Source organism: Chlamydotis macqueenii, chromosome 3, assembly GCF_036417535.1.
Source record: "Chlamydotis macqueenii isolate bChlMac1 chromosome 3, bChlMac1.mat, whole genome shotgun sequence".
NCBI classification, from domain to species: Eukaryota; Metazoa; Chordata; class Aves; order Otidiformes; family Otididae; genus Chlamydotis; species Chlamydotis macqueenii.
The window spans coordinates 38,504,364-38,531,721 of NC_141558.1; the positions used below are offsets into that span (position 1 = coordinate 38,504,364).

Here is a 27,358-nt window from a genome sequence, read left to right on the forward strand (position 1 = left end):
CTTATTGACATCTCTTTTCTATCAGAGATCTGCTTTATTAGGTCTCTTCTCACACTTTTTGCACACTGCAATGCAGCACATCACAGAGCAGAGACACTACCGGCGCTGGCAAACAGCACCCTTCTCATCCAGGTTTTCAGCTTCATTTGGCTTGTGATCAGTAGTCGTGGACTCCCTAACAGAGGTGGACTCTCTTTTGCTCCTTTGCCTTGCCTCCTTTTTTTAAACTTTCACTGTGCCAAAAAAAAAAAAAATTGCTTTGAAAGGTATTTGGAAGCTTTTCGACGTCAACATTTTTCAAGGTGTCAGGCTGGGACTTTCCCCAAAAATAGCAATAGTTAACTTAGCTAGCTATCATGTTTTAAATGTTTGTTATATTTTTAAAGAGGTTTTTTCCTTTCTTCTGAAATGTGCCAGAAATATGGGGTTTCTCTTCCATACAATGGTTCCCCTCACTTTTATTTTCTTGGTTTTAGTGGGAATGTCGATTTCAGTGGCTTAGTCGATAAAAAGTGGTTTAGGGAAACAGGAAGGAGGCAGAGCAAATAGTAAGCACAAATCAAGGAGAATTTCCTCATTCTTCCCTCAGAAAACCATGTCTCCTTTGTTCCTGGCTTTCTATAAGGAATAGAAGAAGGCCACTCAGGATAGCAAAGTCCCATTCCAGCTGGGCAACTGATAAGCTTAGAGTGTGACAACTGAGTATGGTATGAAGATGAAATCTGCTCAGCTTAGTGGGACTTCATCTTACACACTAAAAGGCAAGGGGTTGCCCTGCGCCTGCAAGCAGCTGCATGCAGATGGTGATCCATTGAATTGCCCACAAGAGTTTGAACTGTAAAGCATACAGTAAGTCCACTTTGGATTTTAAACACTTTTTAAAAAAACTCCTGCTCTCTCTCACCCATTCTGGCAAATTTTTGCCCTTCGTGAGCTTCACAAGTCAAATCAGGCAAGGAGGACGCTGCTTATTGTTCAAGTCCAAGTGACGAAGGGTGGAGAAAGGATTCGTCATCACACTAAGTTATGGGAAGGGCTTTGATTCCCTAAGATTCCACTGTAGTCAGTGGAGAGAGATGGCAACTCCCAGCTCAAATTGCAGGTATGTGAAAGCACTCTCTGCAAAGGCTCATTTCTCTTTCCATGACTTTGGAAAGAACCCAGGTAATGAAGACAGATAGACAGATAGACAGATAGACAACAGCTGTAGGAAAAAAAAAAAAAAGCGTCTTTTCTTTTCTTCTTTTTATCAGTCATTGCTGTTAAGGAGGAAAATGCTCACACACATACGCACACAAATACACACACGCTCGCTCTCTGTCCCCACTGCTACATTTTACAGAACAGGAATTAAATCCCAGGAAATGCAAGATACCTGACCTGGAATCAGAACAGAACCCTGGGACTTAAAATGTGCTACAAGCACATATATATTTATGTGCTTTACACAGCAAATGTGTAAATGCTTGTACAGCATCAGGTACATAACTCAGCTTTCAATTCCTGCTAGCTACCACGGTGTTTTTAGAATAAATTATGCCCTTGCACACCAGCAACAGGCACACAGGGAAAACTGAGGATCCCTTCAGTCTGGTGCAGCTTGTTTAGGGAAATATTGTAGGAGAAAGAGAGCCGTATATTCCAGGCTAATGCTGGGATTTTGTGTCATCTGACTCGGCAGCTCTGGGGCATTAACTGACATCGCGTATCAGGTTAGGTTAATAATCTGCCACTTGGTTCTGCTTGAGCAGACCTGCATGCCCAGGGTAGAGATCAGTGACAAACACAGAGTCTTGGAGGGAAAGGATTAGTTGCTGTGCGATCAGCGGGATGGCACTTGCGCCACGCGATGTACAGACTTAATGCCTGGATCTGCTGTGAATCAGAAGCTACATCTGGAAAACAGCAATACAAATCTGACTCTCCAGGGATGCCCACAGCAATGAAAGCACGCTTGGATGACAAAATGACAGATCCTGGCAACTTGGACAGGATATTAACAGAATGGGAGAAAAACTTAAAGGATATAAAAATACCTGCTTGTTTTAACAAGATTCCCCAGGAGACTGGGAAGACATTCCCTCACTCCAAACAAGTTGGGAATTACCTAGTAGGCAGAATGATCAACAAGGGCTCTTTTGCCAAGGTGATGGAGGGGCTGCACATCCCCACGGGGGAGAAGGTAAGAGCCTAATGAGAGGGTGCCGCGCACTAGGAATCACAAGCAACCTCACACTAACTTATGTCGGAGAATTTCAGACCATTTAATCGGCAAACCACAATCTACTCAGTGAATTATCCTCTGAACCTTATTCTCATAAATTAACCTCATAAATTGAGTTTATTGCTCATGTATAATCAGTCACATGTGTGAATATGTACTGAGTGCAACTGTTTTCACAATTACAAAGCAGTATAGACAATAAAGATATCCTCCTGCTGAAAGAGAACAGAATAATGGCATAAGGACAATTTCAAATCTGCTCTCCCTGATAATCCTCACTGAGTAAATAGTGCTGTGTATCTGACCTTTAAAGCTATGGGCAACGCTTATTGAAAAGCCACCCACTTCAAGAACAATTGTTTATATGGCAGGATACAGATAACATCTGTTGTCTCTAGCTCAGTCGGGCTAAAATAACGTACCACCAGACGGAGCTGTGGAAAGGTGGATTACTATCAAGTGGCTTTTTGGTTTTTACTTTTCTTACGGCTTCAGTAGTTTCGCTGGCTGACTAGCTGTCCAAACTGCAAAGGGCCTAATCCCAACCCGTTTTAGCCAGTATCTTGAATGGCTTTTAGATCAAGCCAGAAGAAAGAATGTTAGATAAAAAAAAAAAAGTGGTACAGTACAGATGCAGTTAACAGTCAAGCATGTAGGGATTTTTAGCACTTGAGAATATTTCACATATGTGTATTTACTAATGCAATCAGATGGATAGATATGACAGTTCAGCCTTCTTATTTTGGATTTCAAGAGAAATAAAAAGTATGTTCTTCCATCAGGAATGTCTGCCTCTGCAATACTTATTATCAACACCATGCCAAAACCAGCCTCTCTCACATGTCAGCTTACTCCTTATCCTTTTGAAAATTAATCTGGTTGCAAAGCTTGTTGACAATTTGCATATATCCTGCAATTTAGGTAGCCATAAAAGTCATTGACAAGAGAAAAGCCAAGCAGGATTCCTATGTTTTAAAAAACATGAAGCGTGAGCCACAGATACACCAGATGATTAAGCACCCCAATGTTGTTCGGCTATATGAGACGTTGGAGACTGACAACTCCTATTACATGGTGATGGAGCTGTGCCTCGGCGGGGACCTCCTGGACAGAATTTGTGACAAAAAGAGGCTGGCAGAAAGGGAAGTAAGGAGATACACCAGGCAAATTCTGTCTGCAGTAGAGCACCTGCACTGCCAGGGGATTGTTCACAGGTAAGGTGTTTCCCCCTTGCAAACAGTAAGAAAAGAAAGTGTGCAAAAAAATAGAGTGCTCTTCTTCACTGAGAGCATTTATTTAATTTCCCCTTGTAAAAACAGGGATTGCAAAGAAGACTATGTTCTCTCAGCCCATCTTAATAAAGCATTTTATTCTCAGTGGTGGTAGAAGACAACCTCTTACACACTCCTTGGGAGTAAAGTGACAAAGTCCAGGGATAACATCTGATGAGCACAACAAATCAACACTTTGCCATGATTACATCAGAATTAGCTCGTGTCAAATGTGTATCTAATTTAAATATTTCAGTGTGGCTATGCATATAAATATTGATTTATTTTGGTTAGCTACAACATATTGAAATAACAACACATCACTCAGCCCAGAAGATTGAGGAATCACAGCTCACTGGGTCCTGCGTGCCCAGGTGTGTGGCAGGTCACTGACTTTCCATGCTAGCTTTTCCATTACGGGGACAGATCATGACTTCAGTGACTGCTAGAGGAACTGAGCAGCCCAGGCAATGAGAGATGATCTTCTTCCCCCCGCCAGGGATCTTGGTGCATATGCCAAGAGCAGCAGAATAAGGACTTCCATTTTAGGTGGGAGAATATGCAAGAAGTAGTTTTTCCCACCATTTTTCTGGTTCACTTAATAATTCACGGTCAATCAGATCCTTAATTTTAAATGGTAAATGTACTCATCAAGAAACCCCCCAGGACCTAACAAGTAATGCAATTGACCGTATCGTTACAGCAACCGTGAAATAAACAAGCTGTGAATGTGATGGCTCAGCATCCTCAAGTGCTTTGTGACTTGAAATGCTTGCAATCCAGCCCTTAATTATGTTGGATTTGTTAATTATCAAGGAAGGGACAAGAAAGAAATAGTCAGTATCTGACCTAGAAAATTTAAACAAACAGGAAAAAGAAACACCAGAAAATAAACCCAAGGGGCTTCACCCATTTAGTCCAGGCTGACAGCTTTGCCTTGCTGATCCTCTAAATAATCTATTTTACAGCATTTCTTTGGTGGTTATGATCATAACATTTATGTTCTTCCCATGACAACATTCCTCATGAATTTCTCAAGTCTTCTTCCCTTCTTTTTGTTTGGAAACAACTCTTCTTGCTGAGTAGAGGAGTAGCCTGCCTTCTTCCCCTACCTTTATCTTCTTCTGTTGGTAATGTTTTGCCTGGAAATCTTTGCGAGAGAGATTTTTTGCTGCACACCCTGAGAGTAGCCAGGTATGAAGTGGTGTGAGCTCCTCTGGAGACTTGCTTTACTATCAAACCCTCCTAACCAAAGGAAAATCCATCCCTGCCTCTTGAGCACCTTGTCACATGGTTTATGAAGTTGCATGATCCCACAGGACCCCAGCCACCTTGCCAGGTTACAGGTGTAGGTTTGGGCAGCAGTACCTCAACTCATGACCTCCTGCTAGCTTTGAGATTTAGAGCTGTGGCCTTGATTTCCGACCAGAAGCAGACTGGGAAGGATCTGGAAGGGCTTTCCTGCTGAGATCCAGCTGCAGTGATTTACAGCAAACTGCTGCAGAGGTTAAACTGAGGAGGATAATTGTGGGTGTATCCTCTTCTGAAAAGAAGGCATCAATGTTTCCAGAAAGATGAGCACAGAAATAGGAAAGTTCCCTTAGAAAGTCAATCTGATTTTCTCATCTAAGCACTAAGCAAAGCTCAACCCCTTGCATTGCTTTAACACAAGGAAAGGAGAGTTCCCAAGCTGCCTGTTGGGAACAGCTGCTGCTTCACAGGCAGGGAGATGGTAAAATCACACCAGGTATGACGGTTTATGAGATGGATAATTGTGTGCCAATGTCTGGGTCTGTGCCAAAACCTCCTTTATTTTACTAGAATGGAGGTGTCTGGTGATTGCAAAGTTTCATTCCTAAGTGATGAGTTTAGGAATTTGCTGATTTAATTTACTTTTGCTCAGAAGTTTCTTATGGGCATTCTGGATTTTTAGCCCTAGGATATACCTTGGGAAAACAGTATTTTCTGTTGTGTTAATAATATACTTGATGAAAAATTGGCTAGTTTTGTAACTATTTTTAGACCAATCGCTCATCAGAAATCCTGTGCTATGTTTTGATAACTATTTTGTTTCTTGAGCTTTCCTTTTCCTATTCAGCACTAAAAACAGCACTGATCCAACAAATACTTATGGCTTAAATTGAGGTTGAATCTACATTTTACATTAAAGGTAGTACCTTTCTTGTCCACGAAACCTCATGGTTGATTTTGATGCCACAGTTGCCAAAATAATCCAGAAAACAGAGCCTTGACTTACTTACCTATTCTGCCAACACACAGCATTTTATTGTGCCAGATATAAGAAGGCTCAGGCACAAGATCAGGTTCAACAGCTTCACAAGCTAACACTCATCAGCTGAGCTCTGCTAACGATCCCTATGCCTGCTCTAGGCATGGCCAAGTGGTGAGGTAATGCATCTGAGCTTAAAAACCTCAAATAAAGACATATAAGCTAAACCACATTACCTCACAATTGTATTGGGCTAGCACATGCACATTGTCAGCTACCAACTCCTAAAGCTGGCACTTGCTAAGTGACAGAAACTCGCTTCTATGTACAGTTCCTAATTTTTCATGGATATTTTCCCTTCTCCCGTATAAAAATGTAATATATACTTTTGAATCACTACTGGACCAAAGACCTGGAGAAGAATCACAAGCTGCCCTTCAGCACTCTCTCTGTAATCCCCATGGGAATGAGAAAAAATTCATGATGTTACTTAAACTTACAGCATTTCTGGAAAGTTTCCTTTGGAAAAAAAAAGAACAAGATATATCTTTGATGCAAGATAACTTCTGACACTATGTAAACTTTAATACTGACCATTATCAGGTTTTTCAGGCAAGAAAGCATATATTTTTATTAACTGTGTAAGCACTCAGCTCAACCTATAGGATGGCAGTTGTGGCAACGCAATGTAACATTATTTAATTGTAGTGTAGTAAAAATCATAAAGTAAAAGTGTGATGTGGGGTACTAAATCCAATAGAAATGTCAGATTTGCAGTGGCCTGAAACACAACTGGTTTTAAACCACACATTTTTTGTGCACAGGGTTATGTCAGAGGCACAGGCTATGAACTAAGTTATCTTAAATCTACCTCCCAGCTTTTGGGCACTGGCTTATTTGCCACTCCAGAAAACATGCTATTCAAATTAAACCAATTTAAAAGCTACCATTAAAACCACCTCCGTCCCATTCTAAGCCTGGGGCAGCAGAGGGTTTTGAGTGTAGTGTTGTCCCATCCAGAATCAGGGAGATAAAAGGACATTCCCATAAAACTGCCCATCGGGACCACCCAGTACACCTCCAGACTTAATCCCCTGCAGCAGCGCAGTGCTGTTCATGCAGCACCTTGCTCCTTGCTTCTGTCCTTGTTCCCATCCCTCCTGTTTGTGCTCCTGTACTCTCCAAGGTCTTTCAGCTGACGAAAGCACTTTGCAACTGCAGAGAGGGCAAGAGGGAAATCCACATAACCGGAGCACTTCTGAAATTTGCTCTGTCCCCCCGCATCCCTCGCAGAGCCAAGGGAAGCCCCCAGCAACATGCAGAAGGTGGTGACAGGAGTCAGCAAAGTATCGCAGGCTGCTGGACCATCTCCCAGCACCCAAGTTACACTGGCTGAGGATTCTTCCATGCTGCAAAAGATTTCAGCTGCCACTTCAGGCACTCCCCACAGTGGAGCAATATGCCAGCTTTTGGTTTGAATTTGTAAGGATATAAATGTTCCCACAATAAGCAAGCAAGCGCCTGAGCCAGCTAACAGCATTTTTCCTGCAGCTCTGAATTAGGTCCTCCTGCGGGGGCGGCTGACACTGGTTGACCTTGTTTACATAAACATCACTGCAGACATATCTCCACCTTTAGGGTATCTGTTCCTGACCCAGCTTTGGTACATCTCCCCTCTTCCGCAAGCAAGGGAGACCTTACTTTCCGGTTCCCTTCTCATCCTTCATATCTTTCAAGCACGTTTTACTCACAAAGAAAGCAGAAATACTCAACACTGCTCAGTACTTCGAACAAAGACAAAAACACTCTGGGTCCATGCATGCACAACTTTCATTTTTACTCAAAAGAAGCAATAAATGCCATTCATTTTTTAAAAAAATACATCCGTAGAAGAGATGATTCTTAAAATGAATGGTCTATTTAAAATATACACTCATAAAATATTCCCGAAAGTACAGAAATTTTCCATTTTCCCAACTGAAAACTTCAGAAAGGAATAAGGATCCTGTTACAATTGTAGGCAGAGCTGTGCAGTACTATTGTTATTATTTCAATTAAACTTCGCTGAAAACTGTCTGCAAACGTTTAGCTGGGACATCAGGCATCTTAAAGTTTGCTTTCTGTCTTCATTACAGGGACCTAAAAATTGAAAATTTTCTTCTTGATGAGAACAACAACATCAAAATCATTGGTAGGTGCACATTGTCTGTGAAGCTTGTTTTCAGCTTTTTATTTCATGTGGCTTTCAGTGACAGTTCAGCTGCTATTCAAACAGCACATTTTATGAGTGAGCTTGTGATTATTCAATAAACATATTTGAGCTTTTAGAATAAATAGAAGTTATGAAGTATAACTTAACAGCTTGTTTATTTGAGCTTTAACTAAAACATATTTTTAAGAGAACAAGGAAAACAACTTTGCCTATTGTTTTCCCTTGTGTATTGCTGGAGAAGCAAGAAACAATTACAGTTTTTATGTGTAGAAAGCTGTTTCTAGCAGAAGTGATTTGTAGACAAAGAAATAAATCTTCTGGGGTGAAACGCAGGTATGGACACATTAGCTTCTGTCGAGTCATTACTCCAACTAGAAACCTCATTATTTGGTATGTGTTAAAAAAAAAAAAAAGACTGTTTTAGTCACTAACAGAAACCTTGCTAGGGTTGTGAAGAAAACATTTATAAAAATGAGGGAATTTGCACCAAGCAGTTAACACAGCTCAGCAAAACATTAATTTTATTCTATGGAAACCGCACAGAAAAATCCCCGCAAGGGAAGCTCACTCTTAGAGTCACCACGTGTTTAACCCTGTGTTTCCCAAACTTTTAAAAGCTTAACACCTCTGAGAAAAAAAGGCACCAACTCTTCACCCCTGTTTTATAGCCAGCCAGTCCTTTACAATCACGCCTTTCTCTTCCCTCCCCCTTGCACACATGCACATATACAGAAAAAAAGGCTTAGGTTCGCACATTTTGCCCCACGTTTACAACGGGCTAACGCACACCCGGCTGAGCCAAACGCCGTAGCTCATTAAGCCATGCTAATGCAGCTGTGTAGCTGCACTCTTGTACTACAACACAGTCGACTGAGAAAAACTCAACTAGCTAAACTAAAATCAATCAAATGAGGTCCCTGGCTGGGCAACTTCACTGTTATTCCTCTGATAATTCATGGCACATTTATTTGAACCAAACTGGCATCCACAGCTGAGATCTCACCAAATGCCAAAGCCAGCTCTTGTTTTCATCTTTCTCCTGTCTTCAGCCAACTGGAAAGTTAAACTGTTTTGGGAATACACTAAAACTTCTTTGCCTTTATTTTTGTGACTGTCAGATTTTGGACTGAGCAATACTGCAAGGTTCAAGGGTCTCTCCCAGGAGCTGTTACACACCCAGTGTGGAAGCCCAGCTTACGCTGCACCAGAACTCCTTGCTCACAGGAAATACGGTCCAAAGGTGGATGTATGGTCCATGTAAGTAGATCTAAAAATATACCTACCAAAACACTCTCAGCACTGAATGGTTTAGACAAGACTGATGTAAATGGGTTGGTGGCACTCTGCTTTGGGGCATCAGTGAGGAAAACAGAGATATATCAGAGAATGATTGCCAGGAGAAAAAAAAACAAACAACAACAACAACAAAAAAACAAACCAAAAGCAACTTATCAGTGTGAAAAATGATGTAACTTGAAATATGTATCCATTGCAAAATACTGGAGAAAAGAATGAATGAGCAATACACATGCTATTATGGACTAACCCTGTGACAAGGGAAACCCACATAAAGGCAGGGTATCTGGATCTAGGAGCCTATTCTGAAGAGACAAAGAAAGAATTTGTACCCACCAACCTCCTCAGATGAACCCTCCTTTGCTTCTGCTACACAGGTTCAGCTGATACCTGAGTAACTTCTGTCAAAATCAGTGTAGCTCCTTGGAGGCCCTGTGCTGACAAATAAGTATTTTCTGTATAAGCATATTTTGGCAAAAAAAAATATATCTAAACAGGAAAACTGAATCTCAAGGACACACAGATGGACACACAGACCAAAGATGTGGCTACAGTAGAGCTATGAGACCTTAGATAGGCCCTTTATATCAGACTATGATAAAAAAAAGTGGAGCTATTTACTTCACAGGTGGCAGAAACCTGAATGGACTCAAGTTTCTTTGTTCATTATAGTAGGATATGGCCATTCTAATAAATAAGAATGCAGAAGGTGTTGTCAGAAAAGTATTTTTCACCTAAATTGTCTCAGACTTTTCAACTGCATTTGCAGTTTGTCATTCTAGCAGTCAAGTTTGGGTTTTCTTTACTTTTTGACAGTTTCTGGATGGAGCTGGGAAAATGATAGTATATTAAAACCATCCTAGCATCTTTTCATCTTCACAGATCTAAATAGGAGAGCAGCTCTCCGTGTCCATCATCTGCCCAAAAGCAGTTCATGTTTATCTATACATATACGTGCCCACATATCAGCTTCTTCTCAGCTGTTTTGATAGTGACCGTGTGCCCAGGTTTGAGTGTTCCATGCAGAACAGGTTTTTAAAAGCCCATTTCTAGCAGGTATGATGCAGGGCACAGAAGCTGAGTTTGACTAATATAGACTAAGCCAAATCTTCATCTAGAGTATTACGATTCAATAACCCAGTGGCTGGTCAAAGGCACTTTTGTACAGACTTTTCCCATCTATTTACAATTGCAAGCATAATTCCCTGCAGTATCTTAGCAAGTGGTAGGGTAAAAATCCAGCTATTGAAGCCAAAGATAAAAGCCTGTGGATTTCAAATAGCTCACAAGGTTTCTAAAAGTAACTGGACATTTTGGCTTAAAGCGCCACCTCCCATCCCACCCCACAACTGTACTGATCTAATGGATCATAATGGTCTGCTTTTGTTCAATGCTGCATTTGATCCAAACTCAAACCACCTCATTCTGGACACCTGCGAGAAGGAACAGAGCTGCTCTGAACCGGGATGTCCCACTCGCTCATCCAGCTGCGAGAATATGGAGTCTCCTTGAGCAGTTCTCAGCAGTCTTTACTGAATTGTGCATCTACAGAAGACAAAGTATTTTAATTTGATCTACAAGGTTGCTGGTACCTACATAGAGGCATCTGATTCAGCTGTCTAAAGTAGAAGCTTAGCATTCTTATATGCTCAAAAGAGAAAGAGGATTTATATACATATAAATATATAATGCACATTATTCCTCTCAAGACTGCTTCTGGCAGACATACTACATATTAGGGTTTTGACTAACTATGATTCTTACACCTCAGCTTCCTCTAAATTTACAGGATATAAGCAATACACAAAGTTAAGGATGAAGGGACAAATTGTACCAAATTACTTCAGAATAAATCTAGATTTTAAGAGTGCTAGTCTGAATTTATGTAGACATAATCCAAGCAAACCAGGTCTAGAGGATGCTGTCAGCACTTAAATAGGATTATACTTATTTCCCATTTCAGATATCTGAATGAAGGCAAAACAGTAACCTTAGAACCATTTACCGAGCTCACTCTGTTAATAAACATCACATAACAGGTCAAGGGCTATATAAAACTTACGTATGGCCCTTTGGCGTTTAACATAGACATATTCTACATCTTAGGCATAGAACATATTTGCAATTTATATATGAATTGTTCACATTATCATAGTGGAAAAGGGAATCCTGATGGACTAAAACATTAATGACAAAGATAAGTTACTTTTATTGTCACAAAATAAGTAACAGATCAACTGGACTCTGGAATCAAACTATTTCAGTGTAGTGGAGAAATTCTGACTTTATGCAGCAGGACTGACAAGGAGGCATTACAAAGGGAACTAGAAAGCCATATTCAGCCAGAAGCACGTTCAGAAAATCAACCAGATTCAACAGCAATACAGCTAAGGCTCCTATGAGTTAACAACAAAAAGCAGCGCCTGTTTTGCCTAATCCTGACTTTTGTGCATAAGATTTTAAAGATTCTTTGGAGGACTGGAAAGTTATTAGCTTTCTTGTACCAGCTGAATTGAGGAAACAATTGTGGTATTCAAACAAATCCAGATAGTTCAGTTGGATAGAGGAGAAGTAGTCTGTTATAGTTAATAAACTTCCAAGTTTAACATACTATCAGATTCCATCTACAATTAACTACTAAGTGTGTTACTGTTAACTAGCTACAATTTGTGCATAAGATTTTAGAAGAGATTTTCAGGACAGCAGCTCCATCCGTTCCCCAAATTCCTGTACCTTGGGAATTTCCCTATCCACTAGGCTGATGAAAAGAACTATTGCCAGCTTAAAGCACCAGTCATGTATATAATCACCAGCAATTTAAAGTGCATGGTATTGTTTGCAGTGTTGAAAAGAAAAAAAAATGTATTTAATGTTGTAATGACATTAGAGATCCTTTTGCGCTGCACGTTCCCCCCGCTCATCAGAGAATATTCAGGGGCCCTTCTCTTGCTTCAACTCCAGCTCCATTTAATCCACGAGCTATTATGTCATATAGAACGACAATCCTTGCTACTTCAGTCAACTTAATGTCATTTCATTGCAGCATGTTTCCTTTGTATCTCTGGGTTTCTTTTACTCAAAGGATTCATCAGGAAATTTTGGAAAGCATTACATTCAAGGACTAGATTTATCCAAAGGTTTGGTAAAGTGAGAAGACATTGATCTCACCTAAATTTAACCATTTAACGACCAGGCATCTGGGTTATACCAGGCAGTTAGGGTCCTGTCACTGTCAGTGCAGGGAGACAGCTCATCTCCTGAGACACTTAACTGTAGCTTAACATAGCTGTATAACATAGCTGTGATGAAACTCTGTTGGAAAGGCCTGTCTCTTTCCCTTCTTAACTATTGATACCTAGGTTTTAGATGGTTAAAATGAGACAAGGTAAGTCCTAGTTGAGAGCAATAAAAAAACATTTATCCGTAAGTCACTGGTTCAAATGCAATCCAGTGCAACATTTAGAAAAATGTGCCACCATCTTATCATGGTTTTTCAATGGTGCCATTGTCATCTTGTGGTTTTTCAACTGTCTGAAAATACTAAAAAAAGACTGCAGTTGTGCACATCATGAACAGATCTGTTTCACAGGTAACACCGTCATCATCTGCACTAACGTACCAACCAGATCAATTAAATTAGAATTGTCTGGATTCCTAAAATGACTGTCTTGACTGAGTTCTTGACTGAGTAGAGAAATGGCAAAGGCTGGTGAAGAGCAGTGCTGTTGTGGTGGTGCAGCTCAGCTGGAGCAAGGAAGTACCATGGAGAGTGTTCAAGGAAACCTCCCGATTCACAAACTTGGGACAGCTAAGAAAGTTTTCCAAACCTTGGTACTTCTCCAAAGTGAATGGCAAACTTTCACAAAGTTTGCTGATCGCTGCTAGCAGACTGTTAGTCTTCTGCAAGAGTTAACGTTTTAAGTCTTTAGCCAACAGTAAGCTGTTACCAAACAAATGCCTTCTAGGCATAAGTTACACCTAATTTAGCAATTTGAGCAAAGCGAGAAGAACTGGATTACCATTTGGAACAGGATCTATCGCATCAGTTCCAGCTCTGTGTTGTCACTCAGCCTCCAAACCGAAATGCTTTATTCTGATGGGCTGGGTACACTACACTGACACTCCAATGAGTTTATTTTAAAAATAAACAGCAGGTTTCCACTTTCAACACTGCAGGCTTTCCAGTCACTCACTGTACAGTCTATTATACACACACTTCCCACAACATTCTTTTCTAGATAAAATGGCATTTACACAAAGAAAAAAGGCGTAACATATGTATTCAGTACAAATTACTGGTTAGAGGTAATTTGTAACCTCGTTCTCAATACTGAAGGCAAATCTCTGAAACCCGACTCAGAGCTTTGTGGGATTTTTTAAAAATATTTTTATTAGTATTATATGAAGCTCTGATGTTTGACTTTTTCTTTCACAGAGGTGTAAGCATGTTTGCTATGCTAACTGGCACATTACCCTTCACGGTGGAACCTTTTAATATCAAGCAACTACATCAAAAGATATTAATTGGAGAAATCAGTCCTATTCCAGCAGATATCTCCCCTGGTAAAGCACTCCAATTTATATAAAGAATGCTGAGGTATAAAAGGTCTAAAGCATGTAATAAAGTGAATTTAACAATAACGTAATCTTCTGAAAAATAAGAGGTACCTTTTCCAGTTGCTTTGTTTGCATTTAGAAATAACTTCTCTGTGCCTTAGGCAAGATCTCTTTATCTCAGGCTAGTAGGAAAATAACTTTGTTGTTTCTTCAAAAAACCACTATTCGTAGTTCTTATTTATAGGTGGATTAAAATGTACATTTGTTTTACATAAGTGAAGCAGCCGTGCAGCAAATGAGAACACTGTCATGTTTAGTATGTCCCATGCTGTGTGTCATAGCCAGGCATTCTTTTCTACTTTTCCCGAAAATCAGTTATCAAAACCTTAGAGAATTTTTCCTGAAGAGCTTATCTTTTGGCTACAGATAGAACCCACAGCACTGAGATAATTAAAGAAATGCAAGGGCTATTTTTGTGAAGAGTCTGTTTGTATTTTTCATGAGAAAGAACTGAAATACAACATTTTTTTCACTGAAATTTACTGACAATCTTTAATAAGGTACAGTCTATGGAGTCTTTTAGGACAACTGGGAAAGACAGTTCTCAAAAGCTCTAGCCTGAATTACAGCCCATGGCTCTAAAACCCAGAAGTCATGTTGGTGTGTATACACTCTGGGTTAGCAGTTCAAAGTTTTCTTGCTCAAAAGCTCAAAATTCTGCTGCTTTGCAATGATTCCTATACCCCTCTGACTTTGGTCCCTGTTTTCTCTCCACCTGGACTAGCATCTTCTCTGCTGACCATCACAGGCTTGGGTCCCTTCTCACAGCCGTCATTGCGTAGCTTCACAGACCAAGTCAGAAAGCAGAGAGGAATGAGGCATGTTTTGCTCAGCTATCTACCAGCACGAGTTCAGATCTCCCCATTGTTTTGAGCAGCTTTGCTCTGACATTAGGCAAGAAGGAGCCTAGGAAGCAAGATTAGCTTCAGCTGCTGCCTGCAGCCAAGTGCTGGGAAGCAGCAGGCAGTTCCAGACCAAGCTAGCTGGATCTAGTCCGGAGTTACAAGATTAAGATAATGTGATGATTCAATTTTTATTTTCTCCCCCAGTAAATGGTATGAGGATATCTACCATAGCTGTCCACAATGTTTGTACATCAGCCTCTCATTTATCTTTCATTGGAGGTTGGTTACCAGATAGCAGCTCCATTTTTCTACAAGCTCTCTATAGCTGCAATTATTATATTTCTATTTTTTCTTATTTATGCTATTGTTATAGCTTCTACTAATAAATGCATTATCTCTGCTTTTCTACAAAGCCCACACAGTTAGTGGAAGATTGCGGATAACTCCATTGTTCCCTTGCCCATTGGGAATTTAGTGAGAGAGCAGTAGTAAACAAGCTTTGCATACTTTAGATCTAAGTTCTTCTGAAGGAGATTACAAGTGAAAGGAGCAGTATGTTCCCAGTTTAATGGTCACTTGCCGTTTTGCTCATTTTAAAACATCCCCAAGGAATATGGAAGAATTTTGTAGAGTTTTCCCAAGAAGAAAAAAAAAGAGAGGGACTTTACGCAGTGTTGGAGCTGAGTGAGAGACTTATAGGAATGCTTGAGCTTTCTCTGTCCCCACTTCAGGAAGCCAAAGCCCAACATATCATCTGAGCACTCAGGTCCATCTCTCTCCCTCAATACAGAGAGTTTTATCAATGAGATTAGCTTCTTTGTGTGAGGAGCATAACTCCTGGGGAGTCAGCTGGCACAGGAGGTCCATTCTCAAAGCCTTGATCAAAGTGAGGGGGCACAGTGCTGAGATTGCTATTGATGCCACAGGCTGCATTCACTGAGCTAAATCAAGCAAATTAGGAAGTGAGATCCAGTGCTGTATCTATAGGAGCATCCATAGGTCCATAGTGTGCCTTCCGGCACGGTTTGTCCCATGATGCCCATCCTGCTCAGACATCCTTAGGGGAACAGGGTCACCACAGAGGACACAGCGGTCTCAGAGGAGAGCTGGAGCTCTTTTATTCAGTGGTCCAGAGGCAGCCCTAAAGACTGAATTTTAGCTGAGCTTCTTAAAGTGGAGGAGGAGGGAAAGTACCACATTTCTGAAAAAAAAAAAAAAATTTTGCACTGCTCAAATAATCAGATATTACTAGTAAACAGGCCTTTTCATCTGAACACCGCACAGGAGCTGTACACTTCATGCAGTCTTTACTTGAGCCTGACCCTGCTAAGAGGCCTGGAGTCAAAGAAGCAATAAAAGACAAGTGGTTGAACGAAGGCTTCACCAGGAAAATACTGAATGCTGCTACCTGTGAGAACAGGTAACAAATTCCTCATTTCTCTTCTAGCTTGCGTTTCAGGTTTCAGGGTTTGAGGGGGAAGTGTTGGGGGTTTTAGGATATTTTTTGTTTTGTTTGTTTTGGCAGATTTTTGTTACATGCTCAGAAATCTTCCAAATTAACAGAATTTTATTTCAGAAAACACCACATCAAATTTTCTAACCATGGATAAATTTTAGATAAGAAGAAACAATCTTCTAGAACTGCTTATATCATTGTGTCAACAATTTTGTTCTCAACGGGCCTCACTGGTGCCACTAATTTCTAGACAGGGTGCTTCTAATCCTTTCCTGCAAAACTACATCTTGCATGCCCGCCTCAGAGCACGACATTTTGCTATTACACTGAAGTTCTTGTTATTTTAATAATTTTTATTTTTGTCTGTCTTTGTAACTGGCCTTAACTAGTCTCCATTTTTTCTTAGCAAGCCGCTTTATGGTTTAATATTATTATAAAAGTTTGAAATAGATATGACCAACATGACATATCACATAAACATTGCCAACTTTCGCGATGTTATTCGTTTCTCAGTATTGGGAGGCTGCAAAAAACACTTTGCGTGTCTTTAAATACCTCATTTCAGTGACAGACGTTTGACATCTTCCTCACAGCTGAAAGCAGCTAGTCACGGATCAAATATTTTCTGCCCAGATCATTCTGTAAAAGTCAATAGTTTACACCATTAAAAAAAAAAAGAGTAATTTGGCTTATGCAATCTGCACCATCTGCAACGGTGTCTACAGGACACATGGCAGGTTTTTGTACCACAATCCAGACGATCCCCTGCCAGTCACAGCCAGTGCTGTTAGAAATCTATGTGCAATCTGTTCATTTCTCTAAGAATTGCCCACCTTTGCTCTCCTTCCTTCCCCTCTGATGTGTCTGTGCCCAATCTGATGTTCGACAAGTTTGAAAAAATGTCTTAGGAGTCTCAGAATCCAAGGCCGTTGTATTTCCAAAATGCCTTTACTAAACTTCACTACTCACAGAAGCCTGGAAGGAAAATAATTATCATTGTAACACAGCCAGTTTTATTTCACAATCTGATTTACATAAAAATAAAAATCCCCCTGTACTTTCTGTAGTTCTTTTTTGGCCTTTGAGATTTTCCTGCCTTTAGGGCTTTTCCTGTTTTCTTATGCACACGCACACAGGCTGTCTCTCTGTTAATCCATTTGAGACTACTGTACTGAGAACCAAAATACACAGGCTAGATTAAAATGAGAAAATGCTGTTTTCCATCTTTTAGTTTTTGAAGCTTAATCCTGGTGGGTGTCCTTTCAGAGTAATCAATTATATCAACAATAGAATACTTAATAATGCAGTAATAAAGCCTCAGCCCAGCAGTCAAGTTAGTGTAGCCAGAGGATTTTTGCACAACTCTGTATCATAATTTGCCTGTACAATTGACTTAGCCTACTCCAGCGACATCACAAGAAGTGTGTTGTCCACTACACTCTAAATTCTGGCATTGTACCTGAATGCATCATTTGTATTTAAATACTTTTTCCTAATATTTCAGACTTTGCCCCAGTGAATTGAATCCTGTTGTTTTAAACTACATGACAGAAATGATGGAGTTCAGTCTTTCAGAAGTTATCAGCATTTTAATAAATAACAGACCCTCTCCTGCCATGGCTTCTTATTGCTTATTACTGAAGAAACTGCTCAGGTATCAGAAAGACCGCAAAAGAGCCCAGGTAAGATACCATGATCATGCCAAGCATGAAGTGCTCCCTGGATTCTTATGAGGAACATCGTGACAGCCACACAGCACACATGAAAAAGGTGGTTATCCATGGAATGGAGACAAAACTCACCAAAAAGAGTAATGAAATTGCACATATGGGTGCAGACTCAGGAAACTTACATTCTGGCTTTCTCAGACGTGATTATTTTAAGAGGTTTTTTTCTTTCCCAGAGATAAATATAACTTATTAGTGAATAATTAATTTCAAAAATGGGACACCGATTGTAATAGGATTAAGAATTATTTTGCTTTACATAAAAGATTACTTCTCCATTGGGAAAAGGTGTATTAGCATTTCAGTGACCTCACCATTCCTTCCCTTTCTGACTGGTCTGTGAGGGCTTGATCCTAAGTCTGGGGAGGTGAGTGGGAAGCTGTGAAAGTTGTAAAATATTTTCCAAGCATCCTTTTTTTGTATTTTTACCACTGTATCTTATGCTCGCACTCCAGGTCCAACTCACTCAGGGACATGGAGTGAGATCAGGGAGATCAGAGACGACAACAAATTTTAAAAATCAATTCAGAAAACTATGGTAATCGCAGGTAAGGCCACAATTAGTTAAAAGGGCTGTAAGCTTTTCTTTTACAACCACCTCCACTAAGGGGTTCACAGCTCAGTCGTAAAAATTTTGCTTCAGGCAGAAACTAGGCAGACAGGAAGCCAAATTCCAGCTTCTAACACACAAGTGCAATGGGAAAAGTTTCAGCTACAAAACAACACACATCAGCGATTAGCCTCCCATTCAAAGCCTTTGCCCTGGAGAAGCTGTATTTTGAGAAGGTCCAGTTGACTCCTCTAGAAATTATTCAGATGAGCTTGAGCAGATCCAGATCTCCATCCCAGCACACAGCCCCAAGGTCGCAACAGCCTGTGCAGTGTTTGCAGGCAAAGCCATAACTCAAAAATATGGTTGGGTAGTGTGTGCGTATGTGTGCATGCTTAGGGGGAGGAGGCTTTCCTTCACATATGTGATTTTTTTTTGTATTATAATTTTAAATTGGATCTCCTAACTCGTAAGTCACTCAAAACAAGCTGTATTGTGAAGGCTATTGAGCAGCTTTCTTGAATGTCTGGACATCAGGCTGATTTACAGCCCCTAGAGATCTAGCCTTCCAGGCAAGTGGCAGCATTTCACATCCTCTGTGACCTCTTTCAGCATCCTACCCGAGTGGAAGAAGGAAGCGATCATGTGCATAAAGTAAGTTACAAGATGATTAAGGGGCTGCATTGCTTCCTGTCACCCCTGGCATCTAAAATACCCTCTTAAGGCAGAGAATCAAGCTGAATTCAAGCACGGACCCGTAAAAAGGCTCTTACCGTTAGGTAATGACAGTACGGATTACTGTTTTGATGTCCTAGCGTATAGACATTTTCCAGGGAGGGTTAAGGTTTTGGTAGAGCAAGGGGTGAAATAGGGGAAGTTTAACAAAGGAATGACCAAGGTTTTCTTTCTCTGTGTCGACATTTTTCCAAACCAACTGGTTTTCCATCAGCCCAACCTCGTATTGACCCAAAATATCCTACCTAGCTACCAGCTCAAAACAGTGCTGACTTTCACAGAATCACAGACTGGAGGAGGTTGTCAGGGACCTCTGGAGGTCACCTGGTTCAGCCTCAAGCAGGGCCATCTAGAGAAGGTTGCCTAGGACCATGCCCAGGTGGCTTTTGAATAACTCCAAGGATGATGACTCCACAGCCTCCTTGGGCAACCTGAATCAGTGCTCAGTCACCCTCACAGTGAAAAAGTGTTTCTGATGTTCAAAGGGAACTTCCCATGTTTCAGTTTGTGCCCATGGCCTCTGGTCCTGTCACTGGGCACCACTGAAAAGAGCGTGGCTTTGTCCTCTTTGCACCCTCCCTTCAGGTGTTTACATGCCTTGATGAGATTCCCCTGAGCCTTCTCTTCTCTAGGTTGAACTGCCTCAGTTCTGTCAGCCCATCCTCACAGGAGCAAAAGTCCCTTACTCATCTTTGTGACCATTTGCTGGGGTCTCTCCTGTATGTCCATTGTCTCTCTTGTACTGGGGAGCCCAGAACTGGACATTGTACCTCAGGTGTGGCCTCACCAGTGCTGAATAGAGGGGCAGGATCTCCTCCCTCAAACTGCTGGCAATGCTTTTCTTGATGCAGCCCACGACACCATTCACCTTCTTTGCAGCAAGGGCACATTGCTGGCCCATGTTCAACAGGGTGTTCACCAGGACCCTCAGATCCTTTTCTGTCAAGCTGCTTTCCAGCTATTTGGCCCTCAGCACATCCTGGTGCCAGGGGTTTGCACTTCCCCTTGTTGAACTAAAACTAGAAGGGACATGTCTAGCACATGAACTGGGTATGCACTCTGGGGTCTGTTCAGTAGTGTCATATCACAGCTCTCCATTTCTCCACCTTCCTTCTGTCTCTTTCCACATAGCTCCCAGGTGTGCAGATCTTTCTTCTGCACCACACAACAGTGCTGATCGGCATGTTTGATGTGGGGACTTCTTAAATTTGCATTTAGGCAGACAGAATCTCCCTTTGACAGCTTTGCAGGGAAATGACTCACTTTTAGGAGGACAGCTTTGCTGAGAACCTGAAATGCAGGCACAATCTAGATGCCCGAATTTGGCAGATTGGATTCTATCATAAATAATACTTTCTAATATCTGTTACATAGAAAGTAGGAAATTAGAAAAGACTAATTCATACCATCTTCCCTGACATCAAAAGTTTGTTAGTTTGTTTCCTCTTGTATGTTTGCACAGGATTTGTAAACTCTACCTTTAAACTCATACACTCAAAGCCTGCTACTAGTACCATTTAGAGATTATTCTGTTCTCAAAGAGTATTTCTAAAACTCATACATTTTTTCCCAGACAGTCATTCTACATAATTTGTTTCTTAATTTTGTCTCTCTACTCCCTCTCACATTCTTCTGTATCACAAAAATTAGTATTTCTCCCTTGCTAGTAGTTAGGCTCTGCAAATATTTGTAGTTAATAATGATTACCTCTTGGTTGCCTCTTACTCAAGCCTTACACAAAATTAACCTGTGCAATCACTGCTCCCAAGGAGCTCTTTTAAATCATGACTACCAGTGCTACCTCTTTCTTGACAGTTTCTCCAATGTTCAGTAATAGTCCTATTGCCTAGAAAGGCTGGAGTTTGGGCCAAAAAAAAAAACAAAAACAAAACAGGAGAGGGGAAGGCTGGCTAAGAAATCAAGTTGGGCTTTCTTAATAAATGCTGTTATTTTTCCAGTATCCTCTGGCCTGTTCTTCAGCAAAAAAGTACTTTATGCACATATTTATACAATGGCAAAACTTAGCCCTAAGCATATGTGAAGTATATAGGGAAAAGAAAAGAATGCATCTCTTGGATCCCAAGGCAGAGCCCCACTCGGGTGGCATGACGTTTTTGGGCAGAGGCAGAGCCAAGAGCAGCCCCTAGCTCCCCTGGAGCCTAGCCCACACCGCGCTGGCGTGGCTCTCGGAGGAGGCAGCTGGCGAGGCATTATCTTGGAGGGAGGATTCTCTGCTTTGGTCTAAAAGAGGCCAAATTCAACCACCTCTTTGGCAGACTGCAATGCACTTCTCCAACCACCCGGCCACAGAGAGTTGAAACTCAGGAAGAAGTGTAAAGATTGTTAACAGACTGTGAGGGGGAAATTTCCTTATTTTTCTTTGTCTTTTTGTTGAGATCCTGATAATGTTACTGGAGCTTAATTACAACAGCATGAGTATTTGATATTGTATTGCAAATTATGCCAAGGATATTTCAGAATGCATAGATAGATGTTCTTTCTATTCTGTATAATGCCAACTATTTGCTATTTATTACCAGCAGTGTGTGATCCATCATTAAATCACACAATTTCCTTCAAGCTGTCCAGATCCTGCAAATGTATGCATCTGTTTTAACTTTAAATATACGAACAGTTTCACTGAGTTCAGCAAGACAACTTGTGTGCACAAAATTGAAGAACAAAAATTAGCATTTGCATCAAAATGAGTGCAAATTTAAATCTAAATGAGTGAAGCAAATAAGTGACAACTAACAGTCACAGGTACAACAAAGTTCCCTGATAACAAATTACCACTCATTTACATTATTTCTGTCTAGGACTATAAAGGATATTGCATATTCTTGTCTGCCTATGAGAAGAGACATTTACAGACAGCTAATATTTATAAAGGAGTAAATTTATGGCAAAAAAATATTCCAGTATTTTTGAGTAAATTAAAAACATCACTTTATAGAATCATAGAGAAAGTCGGCATCTGGCTTTTCTGAAAATTCTGTCCAAAAAGAACCAAACATATCAAATATCAGCACAAACAAAAAAGTATTTGCATTCATGACAATGCTCATCAATAACACGGAATTAAAAATTCCACCAACACTATCAGCCCAAAACATTGTTTGGAATTCAAACACACATTCACAAACGCTTGCATTCAACTCATTCCAGGCAGCAGCCTACGCTATGGTTTTTCACACAATGTCGAAGAAACATACAATTTCCTGGGGACAAATTTTCAGCAGAACTTCTAATCTCCAACTGCAAAAAAAAAGTTGTGGAAATTATTTTTCATGTACAAAACCCCTTGTGTTTGAAAAACAGTGTGAGTCATTGTATTTGCAACTCCTCCTTGTATACACAAGTTAACATTTGCACATGCAAATAATAGTTTTGGTGGATGCAAACAGATGTGATTCTCATTTTTCTGGGTGCAATTAGAGAAGCCTGCTGAAAGCTTGACCCTGAAAAAAGCATAAGATCCTTTCCATGCTCAAATTTGAGCCATAAGTCATTGGATAAACTTAAAACACAGCCTATCCTTTTATGCATCGTAATTTCTCCAAGCAATGTATTTACATTTTATGTGTTCTGTTGTAGAAGAGGGAGCCTTAATGATTACAATTTGCCATCCAGAACTTTATAGCTAGTCCTTGCAGAAAATAGCATTTCTGCCAAAAAGCTTCCTGCCCAGGTGCTTAACCAATTAGCTCTTAAGAGGTCTGGCAGTAAAACCAGTCATGGCAAGTTTTCTGATATACTGTATATAAGGTGACAGCTTGCAAAATGTAAGATGAAAATTTGTTTTCTTAACTAGCAGTGTGTAAAATCCTAGGAGACTATTTGATTGCACAGTCTAAAACGCTTATGACATCTCAAATTCCCAATTGATCTAGCGTGGTTTTAGCAATATATTGTCATCTTAAACATATTGTATTTCTTTTTATAAATACTTTACAAATAATTTCCTTAATTGTGATTGGATGCTTCAAATATGTAGGAAGGATGGAGTAACCCCACAAGTTTGAGGTTTGAGGTCCTTCAAATTTTTCCAAACATTTTTGCTAAATCACAAATCACAAAATCATAGGATAATTTGGTTTGGAAGGGACCTTTAAAGGTCCAGCCCCCCTGTCAAGGAGCAGGGACATCTCCACCTAGATCAGGTTGCTCGTACCCTAGTCCAACCTGGCCTTGAACGTTTCCAGGGATGGGGCATCCACCACCTCTCTGGGCAACCTGTGCCAGTGTTTCACCACCCTCATTGCAAAAAAAACACCTCTTCCTTATGTCCAGTCTGAATATACCTCCCTCTATTTTAAAACCATTACCTCTCGTCCTATAACAGACCCCGCTGAAGAGTTTCTCCCCATCTTTCCTATAAACCCCCTTTAGGTACTGGAAGGCCACTATGAGGTCTCCCCAGAGCCTTCTCTTCTCCAGGCTGAACAGCCCCAACTCTCTCAGCCTGTCTTCATAGAAAAGGTTCTCCAGCCGTATCATCTTCGTGGCCCTCCTCTGGACCCTCTCCAACTGGTCCATGTCCTTCTTCTGTTGGGGGCTCCAGAGCTGGATGCAGTACTCCAGGTGGGATCTCACAAGAGGGGCAGAATCACCTCCCTCAACCTGCTGGCCATGCTTCTTCTGATGCAGCCCAGGGTGCAGTTGGCTTTCTGGGCTGCAAGCGCACATGGCTAGCTCATGTTGAGCTTCTCATCCACCAGCACACCCAAGTCCTTCTCCTCAGGGCTGCTCTCAATCTGTTCTCCACTCAGCCTGTATTTGTTCTTGGGATTGCCCTGACCCACGTGCAGGACCTTGTATCTGGCCTTGTTGAACCTCATGAGTTTTGCACATGCTCACCTCTCCAGCCTGCCAAGGTCCCTCTGGATGGCAACTCTTCCCTCCAGCGTATTGATCGCACCACACATCTTGATGTCATTGGCAAACTTGCTGAGGGTGCACTCTATCCCCAACATGTTGTCGACAAAGCTGCTAAACAGGACCAGTCCCACTATCAACCTCTGAGGAATGCCACTCATCACCGGTCTCCACTTGGACATCAAGCCATTGACCACAACTCAGAGTGTGGCCATCCAGCCAATTCCTCATCCACAGAGTGGGCCATCCATCAAATCCATGTCTCTCCAGTTTAGAAACAAGGATGTCGTGTGGGACAGTGTCAAATGCTTTGCACAAAATATATGCAAGCTTTCAGAAGTGCCTTTTCTCCACAAATTATATCCATTCTTTATAGTGGAATGTTAGATTAAAAACATATTTTTTCACAAGGGGAGTACTTTGCAATGCAGAAATAGAAGAAAATCATGAAAGATAAATACACCATAGTAAAATAAATTACTTCTCTGATTCTGGAACTAAAAATCCTGTATTATGTGAGGATGGCAGCAAAAAGATCAAAACTCACTACAGATAACCCTTGAAGTGATAGCTGCATAACAACAAAGTGAGTCTGTCAAAGATGATACAGAGAATGTGCAAAAAAGCTTGGTATTGAACTGGAATATCCATGTGGGTAGTCAATACATTTCAGTTCATTTTCAGGAGTACCAGACCTGAGAGAAGATGGTCTTTGGCAGAAGCAGCACAGAGGACTTAGTTCTGTAGAAGGGAATTTATCTCACTGCCCTTGCATTTTCACAAGGTTTTTATCCCTGAAACTCAGCATGCATGAGGCTACCACAATGAGGACTCTGAAAACTTGGATCATGGGACAGACAAGTGTCCTAAATATGAGAACACACCCCCACATGCATGTAGGATGCACATAGGAGTAAGGGTGACAGCACTACAGCACAAGGGAGTCCTGGAGCCCATGCTCGTGTCAGAATACTCAGTCCTGTTACCACAGCTCCATGGAGACCTCCCTGCTGCAATTCCACTGCTAAACCTTCCCAGAACTGGGCTAGCCCTGTGCTGACTGCCTCTTCTCATAGCAGGAGTCCCACAATAATCTTTCTTATGGATCAAGGCATGACTCACAGCATCCTGTAGGGTTTTTGTTTGTAGCATGAGCTCTGTGGTACCATGGTCTCCCTTAGACATCCATTAGCAGACTCTGTGAGCCATAAGCCTTGAATAAAATGCTACAGGCCCTCCAAAGATGCCTTTGTAGTCTCCAGTGGGTTTTCATGCAAACTTGCTGCCTATGGCCTGTAAGAGGTAAGAGGCAGGGTCTGTCACCCATGTGCAGGTGGGTTTCGGGAAGAACCTCTGGCATGTGGTCTGCTGAGATAAAAAGTTGCTATGTGGAACTAAGACTCATGTGAAAACACTTCCCATTGCCCACAATTATACTGTGATATCCTTTAAAGTTCAAGGTGCTTTTTTTTGTTCCATGCTAATCAAATGGTGTCTGATCATTTTGCAGAGGAAGAATGAAGTCAAAAACCACAATATTAATCCTGATAAACTTTTGGATAAGGAGTCAGAAATTCAGATTTCCCAGAAGGCTGAAATGGACACTCTGGAAAACCTCAGGAATTATGACAATAGAGCATTTCCTTCTGTACCAACCCTGGCAGTGCCTGATGCTATTCAAGAAGATGAGATAGCAATTACACTGGAAAATCAAGAAAACTTGCCAGAAGGTACTGTTCTGAAATGTAGTTTGGCATCTCAGTCTGAAAGGGTACTACGGTATCTGGGAAAACAAAAAGAGAACAGGATTCCTGAAAATACTATAGAAATACCCTTCCACTTTGTTTTGAAATTACAAGCATTTTAAGCAATTGTTGCCCAGCCTCAAATTTGGTGATTGATTTAATGCTGATCAGGTGAAAAATTAGCACGTGAACACCTGATCCAGTTTATGTTCTGCAGGTACTGATTACAAATAACCGTTCCGTTTCATTGTGTAGGTTAGTTTCTCCGTGAGTCACCCTGGGATGGTACTAGTATTACTAAGGCACTCCCAAGAGTGAGATGTTTATGAGTAAAAAAAGGAAATTAATTACACTACCAGGATGAATGTGAACATGGTGCAAGTGTCACAACTTCACTATACTCAGGAAAGAGTTGCACTCACATCCATGGCATCATTTTCCACAGTCTCAAAAAAATATAGAAGATGCACAGTGCCAGATAATCAAACTCCAGATGTGAATTTAGATTTATTGCTCATTATTAATGTGATAAACAGCCCCAGAAGCATAAATGAATGAGTCACTAAAATTAAGCTAGGCAACTTTATGCCGAGATGATCACTTCAAACTGTTCACCCAACTCAAAAATTGACAATTGCCTACCTCCAGATCATCATCTGTTTTAAATCCTTGGTGCAAAATTTCATTCTATGTCAAGATCTAGTTTTATTTATGCTTTTACAATTACTGATTTTATTTTATTATGGGATGAAGCTGTTTTGATATTAACATGCTGTTTTCTTCAAAAATATCATTCCAGCAGAAGCTGATCTGATTTATTCTATATTCTATTTAGTTTCCAAGTTTGCAGACAGAGAGTTGTTCCACGTTGGACATCCTAAGTCATCAAGCAAAACTACGTCATGTGAGCCCGTGTATCGGCCATTTCTGGACTTTCAGGAGAATCTGAATGATTATGAAGACTTAACGAAAGCCAGAAAACCAAAATCATCATCCACACCAGCAAATAACCAGCCTCCCTCTTCAAACATCCAGGCAATGACATGTACAAGCAAAGCGCCTCCCCAGTCCCTAATGGAAAATGGAATTATTACCAGAAGTCCTTTGCCTCATCAGGGCATGAGGTTTAAAGACCTTCTGAAAGCAGCAGACAACATTTACATCCCAACAGGGTGGCACACTGATAAAGAGGGCACTGACTTCCTCATGATTAACTCTTCCCAGCTGTTGCCTCTCCCCAGACTGCAACAAGCTGCCCTGAGAGAAACCCTAGCTAGAAAGATTTCCTCGCTGGGGGCATCACAGCAACATACAAATATCTGCCCTCTGGTTTTAGTCAGTGGTTCAAGACCACCAACCTTCCCCATGTCCCAACAGCAAACGTTTACCGCAAGAAGTATGAGACAGTCTAAAGGAAACCCAACTCATTTTTTTGACAAGAAAACTAACAAAAACTTTATTCAAATCAGACAGACACCTAAAAGTACAGATCTAAATCTTCCAGTTTTATCTGCACCGTACCAAACCAGGTTGGGGAAAAAAACAGAGATTCTAAGGTTAAATTTTGCATAA

General features: G+C 40.9%; 1 protein-coding gene across 1 annotated transcript; it reads left to right on the plus strand.

The window, feature by feature from the left end:
• The first annotated feature begins 1,930 nt into the window (after positions 1 to 1,930).
• LOC104479774 (uncharacterized) lies at positions 1,931 to 27,358 on the plus strand. Its single transcript, XM_010120509.2, has 9 exons — positions 1,931 to 2,182; positions 3,146 to 3,438; positions 7,861 to 7,916; positions 9,056 to 9,194; positions 13,669 to 13,796; positions 15,980 to 16,115; positions 17,656 to 17,833; positions 25,552 to 25,771; positions 26,622 to 27,358. The coding sequence occupies exons 1-9, from the start codon at positions 1,931 to 1,933 to the stop codon at positions 27,356 to 27,358; spliced, it is 2,139 nt and encodes a 712-aa protein (XP_010118811.2).